Here is a 13,530-nt window from a genome sequence, read left to right on the forward strand (position 1 = left end):
CGAAGAGATATTCGAAACTTAAAAGTCAATTATAAATACAAAATTACAGGCGCTAAATCAGTGTGTCATCTAAATTTGCAGATTTGTTTTAAAAATAGATCTATGTGTTATGTGAATATACCATACATTCACATAACACATAGATATATCATCTCATATACATATAATATGTGAGAATGAATCAATTTTTGTTTTATAATTCACTGTCTTCCATTCTCGAATAGTCTATTGAAACTGTGTCTTCTTAACAATATAATAATAATATTTGCTTCGAAACAGTTTTGTTCAAAACAAAAAATAGTGCTTAATTTAAAAGCCAGTGCATATTATTCATATTTCAGCACAAAACACCTGTGTAAAATCATCGACCAAAAAACTCCACATTCAATGCGCAATTCGAAATTTAAAAATTCAAATTCGTTCCACGTGACGCCATTTTGTGGCCAAACCAACATGGCGGACATTTTGGCGGTAATTCAACGTTGCGGTCCGCTTGCGATATAAAAAATATAAGATTTATTAACCGTTGTATTGAAAATTGCGGGTTCACGTTCGATAAACGTATCCGTAGATGTTTTAACGTTTTGTTAAACTAACTTATGCCCAGATTCTCAGGCTTTTGATAGGAGTTTATCTATTCAAGCGTTGTTGGCTGGTTTACTCATTGACATTGTAACAAGCACTAATATTACAATGATAAATTTACTGTCAAAATCTTAAAAAACCAGGCATAGGAATGTCGGGATTGAGTTGTTAGTGTAGATATCTGTTTACACAGTATTTTCTATAACCAAGGTAGTGTGATATTCGTAAGGAAGTAAATTCTTACACAAAATAACATAAAATTATAATTTTATTCCACATTCATCAAAATATCCACCATTTTACAAATCCAATACATCACAAAACTTCTTTCAGAAAGAGAGGTTAGTGTTGTCGAACAAATTATCGATAATGTCCATCGACAATCGACGTTGTAAATCACAGTTTATCCTTTTGTCTGTTTTAGTCGATAACTCGAGTGGCTGTGTTAAGCTTAGAACGATTTCGCTGTGCAGTGAGGTGGAATTGTCGATAGTTTTATTGGAATAGCTTTTACCTGCCTGCCTAGCATACGCCAACGAATTATCTCACTCTACATGTTTTCTCGACGTTTGATGGTTTGTCTCTTCATGTCTATTGACCCTAGCATGACAAAGATTTTTTTCGCATACATCTATCATCGAAATAACACATATTTATAGAGTTTTGTCGAGATAATGTCGAGATTTTGACATGAGACGAGTAGTTTTTAATTATCTCGAGAGTGAGATATCTCGTTGGCGTATGCTGCGCAGGCTGATCAAACAAAAAAACGTTCGCAAAACGCAAGTTCTAAAGTTTTAAAACTTACTAGCCTTTTAACTTAAAAAAAAGCCGCTGTAAGAAAAAAAAGTTTTTCTTTCATACCTGTTGCTTTATCAACGCGTTCAAGTCGCCTCTAGGTGGCGCCAGCGCGTTGAGTTCAGTCTCCTTCCTTATCACCCACTCGGTCAGCTCCCGGAGAGAGAGCAGGAGAGCGGACCAGTGCTCAGCGTTACTCTCAAGGCGGTTTCTGAAACAAGATTAAGTATTTTTTTTATCATATAAAATTAGGGGGCAAATGGGTAATCTGATGGAAAGCAACTGTGATCGCCCATCATGGATACTCACAACATCCTTTCCATTTTACCTTTGGGGAAAATTGTGGGTTTTTGGCGAGTCTATTTCAATATTATACTGTGCAAAGTGTGTTATTAGTTGTTTTCTAAGATACTTTGAGTCCCGGTAAACTATAAGATAAATTATATCATGATAAGTTTAGGGTTTCAAAAATAAAATATATTTAATGCGTCTAAGAGGTGTGCTATCTAGATAAAACAGACAAGACTTAGGGCCTGTTCCACCACTTTCTGATGAAGTGCCTAATAGGCTATTCACAACTTTTTTGACAGATTCTCCACACTTGGTCTGTCAATTTAATTGGTGGATAGCCTTATCACTTCAATCTGTCAAAAAAGTTGTGAATAGCCTATTAGGCACTTCATCAGAAAGTGGTGAAAAAGGCCCTTAGAGAAGATAATGTCGCCCAGAGGATATGTTATCATAACAAGTTCTAGACAAACTCCCCAGAGTATGTACAGACAATGTTCTTAATGTACCTATACAAGAGCTAGGGGACGTTTTAGAGCTTGGCGCAGACGTATATGAATACTATTGTACAAATTTGGCTGGCTCTCAGCTTCTTAATATGTTAAGCCGCGGCATTAGATGAAAGTATAGTGTTGTGCTGATATCGATACATTTATGATATTTAATGTACTGTCACTTCTTGGTGGAAATTCATCTTCAATTAAATAATTATACACTTTCCTTGCAGTTATTCCACTAGGTATGATGATTTTTTCGAAACCGGTCGTGTATTTAACAATTTTGTAATAAATATATTAAAATAAAGTGGAACAAGTGCAAGGAAAGTGTATAATTATTTAATCGATACATTTGTTTAGGTTAATATATCCATATCCAAACTAATAGATGCAAAAGTGTGTCTGATGTCTGTCTGTTTCTTAATGATTTTTCTGAAATTCTGTATGGAAATACTATAGTATAAGTAGGTAAAGCATTTATGCTAGATATAATTATGTAACTATTTTAAGGCATTTCCAGTGCAAAGCAATTATTACGAAGAATGAAGACATCATTATTCATTTTGTACGATGAAAATATGATATTTCATCTCGGAAGTGGTTTGACATAATATTATTTCACTTATCTCTCGACCCTCGACGAACAAATCGACTATCGGGAAGTTCCCTAAAGTTTTTGACGAACTATTTACTGGATATTTTGAAAGGTTCTATTTTAGGAAGGTCAAATGGTTGTATGTAGACATGAAAGTTAGAGAAATGTAGTTATTTCTTTTTAAATATTCAAAATGCGATGTTTCTGCGTCTTTCTTTCCTTCTGTCTGTACATTTTGAGATCCTCCTGATTCAGATGAAATTAAAAGTATTAAGGTAGTAAAGATAGTTTTGACTGTGTGTGTGTTGTGTGTGTTTTGGTTCCAACTTCCACGAAAATAATGCATTTCGTACTTTCTTTCACTGGAGCCATTTTCACCGTCAAATGATTGAGAGGTTCTTTACTCTATTCCATTTCCATGTTCATGAATATTTTTGTCTCTTTATTCATATCTATAAGTCATACATTTCAACTTTGTCTATGATTTGTAGCAAAGTTTTAAAACAATTTTATCGACAAAAACAAACAACATCACTAGCTGTATAAATCTCGACTCCGGCAAAGAATTTTATTCTGGCGTGCTTTAAACTTGTAGTGCAATTACGAACTTAAATATGCCGTATCGCGGTGGATTAAAGTTCTAAATCGCGAAGCGAGAGGTGCTCCTGGTTTTAAATCAAATAGAAATGCGATTCGCGATTTTGGACTCTATCTTTGAAGTATACAGGCGGTTTTCCCGTGAAGTAAAACTACTTGTTCTACTAGTTAAAAGCAATAAATGTATTTTTTAAATTCAAGAACCTCTGAATGATATTTCAGATATTTAATTTGTGAATGAAAATACGGTTGCTTCGACCGTGGTTGAAAAGTTTTTGAAAACTTCAAGCGTCCTTTTCTCATAGTATCTTTTATTGGGCAAAACTAGTTCGCAGCGATTCGGCGTTTGCTTGCAGCGATTTATTAGTACATCCATACCACAGACATAGATCAAGATAGATACCGCATGTCGCTCCATTTGTATGAAAACGAGCGTGCCACTTTTTAACCGACATCCAAAAAGGAGGTTATATGTTCGGCTGTGGATATTTTTTCCTATCTACTGTGACGTACCGATGATAAGAAAGGTGTCCATCATCTAGGCCAACGTTTCTATTTTTATTTATACAACTCAGTACGGCACTTTTAGGCATTTAGAATTCCGATTGACGTCCGATTCCGATAGCAGACTAAAGAACATACTTTCGAAAGGCGAGCATTGCTCGTCGTTTGGGAACGCGATATGGTACGCGGAGTACATCCATATCCATACTAATATTATAAATGTGAAAGTGTGTCTGTCTGTCTGTCTGTCTGTCTGTTAACTCTGCACGCCCAAACCGCTAAACCGATGTTGCTGACATTTGGTATGGAGATACTTTGAGTCCCGAGAAAGTACATAGTGTACTTTTTATCAGGAAAAAATGTATGGTTCTCGCGCGATAAAGGAATTTTGGCGCCACGGCCCTCGGAGGAGTAAACTGCTATCATTTCCCTCATTCCTCATTCGAGACCTACGCTCAATTCTTCATTTTCTTATTTTCTTTCGATATCTGCATACTAATAAAAGGTTTTAATTGTGAAATAAAAGTGTGATTGCCACGTGTTTATGGGGGTGTTTACGACCCCCTGCTGTGACCCCCCGGGGCCTGTATGACCCCCTCGTAAAACATTATGACGTATTTATGTTTTTAAACGCCAACACTGACGTTAAAGCTTTAATCACCTGATGATATTGCCACCCTTTACTGTTTTATGGTATACCATCAACTGTGAGATAAGTAAAACTTCATATTAAAGTGAATATACTAGTCCCGTGGTTTTAACCGTAGAAGTTAGAAACCATTACTGTCAAAGATTAAACTTTAGGGTCAGTACATATTCAGACGTGACATAGTTCAAAAGCTTTATTATTTTATTACTATTGGTCTTGATCCTCTATGATTGCTTCACGCAAAAACTACTGAACATATTTTGATCTTTGGCATAGAAGTAGTTTAAAGTAAAAAAGTATCTAAGTATACATTTTATCACGAAAAACAACAGTAATAGTGTTGTAGGTAGGTTAATATTTCAGAGCCAGATTGTTAATAGTATTACGTTAAACACAATCAGGTAATTTGTCTGCTCGTTTCGTCTCCACAGCGAAATTAGCTACATTTCGTGCAGATCAGTAGCACAGATCCATTATCCTATTCGTTTTTATGTTGCACATGAGGGTAGACAGTAATCAGATAAGACAAGCAAATTAGCGGTTATACTAATGTAATTTGTACCCTAAGTCATACAACATAAGGTTGAAATTCGTTTACCAGTTTAACCATGTTAGTGTAACTGTGTCATAGGAATTTGAACCTTTGCGGTGTACAAGATAAGTTACAGAATCGCTTGCTGATGTGCACAGTCCACATGTAAATATTAGCTGTCCTCAGAAGTTCTTGTGGTAAGATGCAGGTGGTTTTGGGATGCTTAGTACTAATGAGAGGGTTAGTTCACATGCCTTGTAACTAGCCTATATTATATAGGACATAATAAAACAAAGTAACTGATAATATATTAGGGTGTGTATGTGTTCCTTGATAATAGAGTTCACTGCAAAAAAGCAGCGCTGAAAGAATAACTTTTTTAATTAAAATATTGTATTGTATGGGAAAATTCATGACGTTGTTGCATTTATCGAAGTCAAAAGTAACTAATCCAGCGCTGCTACTTTCACAGTGAGCTCTATACAAGGGACTCATACTCACCCTAAAGTATCATCACTTAGTTTTATTACACTCTGTATAAAAACGCAAGGTTTTATACAGAGTGTAATAAAATGGTCTTGTTTAATATTATTAAATTTATTCTGTAGCACATCCTGCCATACTTTTAAGCTTTAAAACCACCTTCCAAACAAAGCTATCAAAATTCTACCTCACTTTAAAGCGGTTTACCTACCTTTGTAGAGCTATCAAAATTCTCTCCTAATTCCTACATTACGACCAAATTTATTTAAATAACACATGAAAATGCTAACAGTAAAACGCTACATATACCAAGAATGCTATATTTTACCAAGTATCCCAACAGTTTACCAAGAAATCCCTGTATTTTACCAAGAATAACTTATATTTTAGTAAGAATCCCTTATAATATTTTGAGGGGCATTTTAGTGGTAGGCCCAGCTTTAAGGCTTTCGGGTCACATACGTCAAATTGTTTGTATTGGGCCGGATTTACAGAGGTTTGCTTATTCCATATAGCAAATGGATATTTTATGTTGGGACCGCAAGAGCTTATGTACAGTAGAAATATTATGACGTGCCTTTATTGGTAAGAAACTTGAAGTTTTTGTCACGAAAAATAATAACATAATTTAGCAATCTATATTATAATTAGGAATAGTATTGATTAAGTTAGTACATCTATGATTAACACCTCCATCGTGGGTATTGCAGACACAATAGATTGTCAATTGTAATGTGGCAGCCGGCTGCTGATGGGTTAAGGTTCTCGTTGTAACTACCATGTTTTAAACATTTTTATTCTTATTTTGAAGTTAATTAATCAAAAATACATATGTACTTAGTGCAAATACCACTTACTTGGCTATAACCCTGCTAAGTATTACGTATATTTTATGTCATAAAACTGTATTCCGAACTCAAAGTATCTCCATTTGAACCCCTCAAAAACAAAGACACTTCCGCAAAGCTTGAAAAATACAAGTGAATTTAAAAAATCTCATAAATAATTCTCGGTAGTCAGGATATGAAGATAAACAAAGTCTTCATTTCGAAACGGGAATCAATCATTCTTCAGACGAAAGAGGGGGTAGGGGGGGGGGGGACGAGAGGGAGGGGGAGTCCATAAATTTCAATTTAAGAACGAAGAAACGTTAGGATTTCTATTTTCAATCATCGAAGGATTTGTGTCAAAACTCAAAACGCTAGGTACCGTGTGTACCTATGAACAGAGCGAGCGGTAAGCCGAGGCGTTTTTTTTCCATGGACCAGAGGCAATGACTCTTTAAAGGGGCGCTCCTGTACTTATACTAGATGCTTTGCATGAAAAATGATTTTAAACAGGTTTATAAAGCTTACAGCTGCTTGTGTTGTTTTCCCGCAGATGTGATAAGTACTAATATTTTTGTCGTGAGCTTGTGAAAAATGCCAGTTTGTAATGGTCACCAGCCGATACTGGCGAGCAGGCTTAATATGCAATAAACTAGATACAACTAAAATTATAATATTAATTTCGTTATAATTCCTATATTTCATTATTTTGCTACCATTAATGCAATTGTCTTTCCATTGTCTTCTTTTTGTTCCTTTTTCCGATTATCATCGACAAAATTTAAATAAACCTTTTCTTCCAATCGCTCTATACATGGCCGCGCAGGCTTCACGAAAAATGAGTCGGGTGCGGAAATTAAATTTGAGACAGATATTAATCGAGCCGTCACCGCCCAATAGTCGCCTAACTCCTAATTGAAAAGTTACAAATGAGTCTATCGATAATTTCTACCTGATAATTACGTTGTTTTGGCAGTCATTTTGGTGATTTGTCAACTTTTTTGGGGGTTTTGTTGTGAAAATTGAGGTTATTTTTTTGTGGGAAGACAGAGTAAGATGTTGAGGCTGACCTATAATGTTACGCGGCCAAAACCTAGTCTTTACAATCCTAAAGGACCTTACTTTTTTGAAATAAAATGTAGGTGTCTCTCCCAAGTAAAATACTAATATTATATATGCGAAATTGTATTTGTCGATCAGACTGTCTGTTCGTAACTTGCGTTTAAGCCGCTGAATATATTTCGATAGATAAGGAGTTAGCTTTATTTCCGGGCACAGGAGTTTTTACTTTAAAAATGTACGGTTTCGACGCCATGAACTTTTGGTCCGACAAAGTTTCGCGCAAAATAATTATGTAGGGTGAACATGACTAGTCATTGGACAGTACTAGTCATTGGACAGAGCACAAAAACACTATATTTATTAAGGTTGCTTTAAAAACTACCTGTTTTTCATAAAATCAGGCGTTCTATTACTTTAAACAGGCAGTTTTTGAAGCAACCTTAATAAATATTGTGTTTTTATTCTCTGTCCAATGACTAGTACTGTCCAATGTAGGGTAAATGACTAGTAAGTCATTTACCCTAGTTATAAATATTAAAATAAATATAGAGGTGGTATAAAAGCAATCAACAGAAATTGCGACTCAAACCCTCCACAACACGTGTTAAAATTGCCTCCATCATCGCTTTTGTACGTCATTCAAACTGACAGATAGGATTGGCGCGAATGAGTTACGTTGACAGCTAGTTTTTTTTTTATTTTATATTTAACGAGCAGGCTACGGCGTTCCGTGTAAAGTGCCAGTTTATTCGTAGGCAGTTTTTACACATTAATGTTAACAGGCGTACAGCAAACAAAATGGCCCCGCAAAATTCGCAAAAAATATTTGTCATTTTATAAAATTTCGCCCGCAGCAAAGTGGATAATGGACGAACTATTGCAATGTTTTGATAGTGTAATCGGATTAAAATACCGTTAAAATTTTGTATGAAATTAAAAAATGTTTGGTTATTAAAATAGAAATAATATGTGAACGGATATGGATATGATATGGATTCCAAAGGCATATTGTATACCTAGCGCCGAAATCAAATCAAAAATTATATTCATAGCTGTTTTAAAATTTCAAATAATAAAGACGTTATTTTATTTTTTACAGATGCAATACTTATATTATTGTTTATAGGGTGCAACAATGCATGCAAAGTCGTCAGGTTCATCATAATCGATTTAAGCTAACATACAGACAGACAAAGTTTCGAATCAATTAAACGAAAGTATTATCACTTAGTTATGTTACACATTGTATAATTAGTATATGTTATAAGTCAAAACAACGTTTGGCGGTTCAATAATATAGTGAGGAATAACATCATCATAGTTATCATAACCCTATCGTAGCCTGCGGGGGTCATTCCGACCCGAACTCAATTACTGGGATAATTGATATACCATCGACTGGGTATACAAGATGGGAGTGTGCTGTAGGGTTATCGAAATGTGATCGAAAGATAGAAAACTATTTACTAGTGTATTTGGCGCTTATAATATTCTGTTATTAGGTGTTATTTATAAAATCGTTTGATTCAATCGATTGATCATTGAATAATGAAGCATAGATTAAAAGTGAGAATAAGGGCCTGTTTCACCACTTCCTGATAAGGCTATCCACCAATTAACTTGACAGATCAAGTATGGAGAATCTGTCAAAAAAGTTGTGAATAGCCTATTAGGCACTTTATCAGAAAGTGGTGAAACAGAGGGGTTAGTGCGAGTTTTATTCGATCATACGCATCGGGCACGTAAACGCGAATTTATATGGAATCAAAGCAGCGCCATCTACTGGCTAACGTGGACACTGCTTTGATCCCATATAAATTCGCGTTAACGTGCTCGATACGTATGATCGAATAAAACTCGCACTAACCCCTCAGGCCCTAAGTGTTTAAACGTAAGATTCTTAAGCATCGGACTTTCTATGCCAACTCATATGCTCACTAGATGACGCCCGCAACTCTGTTGCGCCAAAATTAGTTTATCGCGCGGGAACCGTACATTTTTCCGGGATAAAAACTATCCTATGTCCTTTCTCAGGACTCAAAGTATCTCCATGCCAAATTTCAGCCTAATCGGTTCAGCAGTTCGCGCGTGAAGAGGTAACAGACAGACAGACAGACAGACAGACGGACAGACAGACAGACACTTTCGCATTTATAATATTAGTATGGATTTAATAAGTGTGAATTAAGGAATTAAAAAAAATGTGAGTTGATACGAGTAATATATTTTTAACCCCGATGAAAGCAGATCGGATCACGTTTTCATCAACTGTTTTCATCGACATAGACCAGACCGGGTGCCAAGATAACTTCTGCTGTAGAGGAATTGATTAACAGGCAGATAGTTAATGGAATCAGGCGTTACTTTGCGGAAATCCATAGCTTAAAATTTTGTTTGATATTATTTTTAGCAATATTCCGCGAAATAAACTTCCACCTTTAAGTAAATGAGTGAGTGTACGCATAGGCATGCGTACAGCACCTCCCTCCTCCCACACTGCCTATGCGTACACTCGCATGCAAGAACCTGCAAACACCACCACCACACAAGCAATAATGTTGGCTACGAACAACGGACGTTGTTCGTAGAGTCCACATCCTGAGGATGCTCCGGTGTTGGGGCGAAACGCGCGTCGAGGTTTTCAACCTGCATGGTGGTGAGGGGCCTTGCACGGATTTGCCAACATTATTGCTTGTGTGGTGGTGGTGTTTGCAAGTTCTTGCATGCGAGTGTAGGCAGTGTGGGAGGAGGGAGGTGCTGTACGCATGCCTATGCGTACACTCACTCATTCACTTAAAGGTGGAAGGTTATTTCGCGGAATATTGCTAAAAATAATAACAAACCAATTCTTTTACAGGCAGATGCCGAACCTACGTTATTTGGCCAAGCTATGTCAGCGATCAGAACTAAAGTTAACTTAAGTCCAGCTGCCTACGAATCAATTTTTCTGGTCTAGGCACGCGGGAGCGTGGTATATGATTCAGGTAGATGGCGGACCTAAGTAATTTGGTCGCGTTAAGTCAAACCCATCCGACCGATCACAGCTTACATTGAATTGACATAAAGCACATGACGTAAGTCCGTCAACTGCTTAGGAATCAATGTCCTCGATGGTACATTCTTCCACGTACCTGATAGCCATGCTTTTCGCTTTGAGGTGGTGCCACCGCTGGTTCATCTCGTCCAGTCGCCGCTGCAGCATGACGGCGTCCTCCTGCGAGGACAGCGAGCCCAGCAGCCGCCGGCCGGTCCCGGTGAGGGACGCGTAAACATCGCGGTGCGTCTCGATCTCCGACTGCAGATCCTGTAAGAGAGGGTTGACTTTAGGAGGTTACATAGAAGTGTAACGGTACCCACAATTAGCGCCACAATTCTGCATCGCGCTATCGAAGTTTCTAAGCACTGTGTGGCGCTATTTTTTTTTGGCAAGTTGATACAGCAAACTGAAAAAACCAGCTACAACATTCATTACGTGAGTTCCAAAATATAACCCAGTATATGTTCATGACGTCATGTATCCAACGCCATATTGTACTGGTGTACCACTTGAGACAACTATGACGTATTATAATGAGATACCGTCAAAGTCATAGACGACAATGCATTTGAGACGGATTAGCAGTATGGCGTTAATTCTAGGCAATGATGTTCTACTTATACAGATATGTTACGTCCATACTATTTTCCGGCTTAAATCTCTTCCGAACAATTTTCAAATTCAAAATTGCAAACATTGACAAATTTGACAGATAAGTGAAACAAAAGATACGAAAAACCATTTACATATAAGAGACAGTTCTATTTTTAAACGTCGAATCGTATCGCTGTCTCTTTCTTCGCCTGAGCTATGACGAAAATTCGATTTTTTCCAGATTGTTCGAAAAAATGATTGAAAATGTAAATAATCGAGGTATTTATTGCAATCAAGACATGTGGTAAGAGATTCCATGTGATTTGTTTACTTTCGAGTCATAATTGGAATATTTTCGAAACGCGCACGACGTCATTTTCAATTTATTTAGGTAAGACAAGACGCAGCACGTTCGTGACTGCGCTCGATGCAGACTAAACAACAGACGGCCCAATTGGGCCGTATTTGAATCTTCACAACGCGTTATAGTAACATATCTGCTTTGAGTTTTTCATCATTGATTCTAGGCATGATTTTTATGAGTTATTTTCACTGGCCATTATACTGAGTAATATTCTGAACTCGCCATAACTCGGTCACTCACTCAGGGATATTGAGTCGGTATTTTGATTAAACTTCCTAAGATCAAAGGGCATCCCTTGTGGGGAAATTAAAAATAAGGGCTCGCTTTAAAATTCTATACGCATTCTTTTGTTAAGACATTGTTCCATAAATACGGTGCGTTTTGACTTGCGAATGGTATACTCCTCCGTTTTGAAAGTCGGTTATAGCTGTTGACTCTATTTATTGACATTAATATTTAAAGTATATTTAGAAAATTTTGAATCCTATTTTATAAGACGATAACCATATTTTCAGCTCTGTATGTAGTGCGGATATTTGCCGCACTTATCTCAAGTTTAATCATAATCAGTTTAGCCGATTGATAATATTAGTGTAGAATGTGAATTTAGTACATCCTTAAGTCTACGTCGAGACCAATTGCACTTGGCCGCTGTATAAAGGTTTTAATCCATCCTAAAACTCTCGCATTAGCAGTAAATTAATGTAAAAGTTGAAACCCTCGCCGGGTTACATTTAAACTTGCTAATCGCTACAACCGGCCAGATTTGTTCGTAAATGTAACATCGGAAAAAACAATTCATAAGCATTATGAGGACTCATGTAATTTGGTCGTGTTATGTCAAGTCCATTTTATGCTTTGTTCAAAGTTCAAACCTACGCGACCAAGCTACTGCGAAGCGGGAGCGTCAAGTTGTCAAATGGTTTTAAAAAATAAGTCTAGTTATGTACACTTCAAAACACACATTTGACAACTTGACGCTCCCGCTCCGCAGTCGCCTGGTCGCGTAGGTTTGAACAAAGCAAGTCATGATCTGGGCTTGACTTATTATATCGACCAAATAACGAAGGTTGGCTACCATCGGCATATGAATTTTCACTTAGTGGCGATTTAATTACTGAGTGTAAATTAAACGAGTTATAGTACTTGAGGGTGTATATCATGTGTCATGTACAGAGTTCACTGTGAAAGAAGCAACGTTGATAGAGTTAATGTTGACTTCTATATTGCTAAAAATGGCCTAACGTCAAGAATTTGCCAATAAAATTTCGGATTGACCGAGCATACCACCTTGATCGGTCGGAAGATCTTTCTACCACACATTACTCCCGTCTCCCACATATTATAGTATAATGCTAAGTACTCATGGGCGTAGCCAGGCTTGGGCTCAGGGTGGGGCAGCAGTCAACCTACCAAAGCGGCGGGAGTTCTGCTGGTAAAGGAGAACTGTGAAAAATGACGTTTTTGTATGATGGCATCGTTAGTTCCCCTTTTTTCGCCACGTTCATTTAAAGCCTTGTCGAGCTGTACGGATATTATGATTGCAGTTGAAAAAGTTTTTTTTTGTTTAGTTAGGCACCTTATGGGTCAGAGTCAGGGTGAGGCTGTAATAATTACTGTGTGGACCGCAAAACTGACAGCTCGAAAGCTCGCATCGAGCCGACTCGATGGAAATATATCGATTTAGAATAAAACTATCGAGCAATGCTGAATGTGTGGAGAAATCCCGAGCCGCGGGTTTTGCTCGATGTTATTGCTCGATCGAGCATAACCGTATATGAGTACTTAGCATTAGACAGTGTTTCTCAACCTGTGGTCCGCGGACCCCAAACTGTGCTTGATTCTCTATGGGTCTGTGGCTAAAAAGCTTGGGAAAAACTGGTATAACATACACAAGTCATGACATATATGTTATACGTGGGAGAGCCATGCTTCGGCACGAATGGGCCGGTTCAACCGGAGAAATACCACGTTCTCACAGAAAACCGGTGTGAAGTAGCGCTTGCGCTGTGTTTCGCCGAGTGAGTGAGTTTACCGGAGGCCCAATCCCCTACCCTATACCCTTCCCTACCCTCCCCTGTTACCCTATTCCCTCTTAAAAGGCCGGCAACGCACTTG

The 13,530-nt window shown here is 37.4% G+C and overlaps 1 protein-coding gene across 1 annotated transcript in view; it reads right to left on the reverse strand.

Moving 5' to 3' along the window:
- LOC121736245 (dystrophin, isoforms A/C/F/G/H) overlaps nt 1-13,530 on the reverse strand; it is a 523,358-nt gene that overhangs the window by 89,243 nt on the left and 420,585 nt on the right. The window contains exons 47-48 of the mRNA XM_042127329.1: nt 10,549-10,721; nt 1,450-1,594 (exon numbers count right to left, since the gene is read on the reverse strand). Of these exons, the coding sequence (XP_041983263.1) occupies nt 1,450-1,594; nt 10,549-10,721 (318 nt within the window). The remainder of the gene's footprint in view (nt 1-1,449; nt 1,595-10,548; nt 10,722-13,530) is intronic.

This window comes from Aricia agestis, chromosome 18 (assembly GCF_905147365.1).
Source record: "Aricia agestis chromosome 18, ilAriAges1.1, whole genome shotgun sequence".
NCBI classification, from domain to species: domain Eukaryota; kingdom Metazoa; phylum Arthropoda; class Insecta; order Lepidoptera; family Lycaenidae; genus Aricia; species Aricia agestis.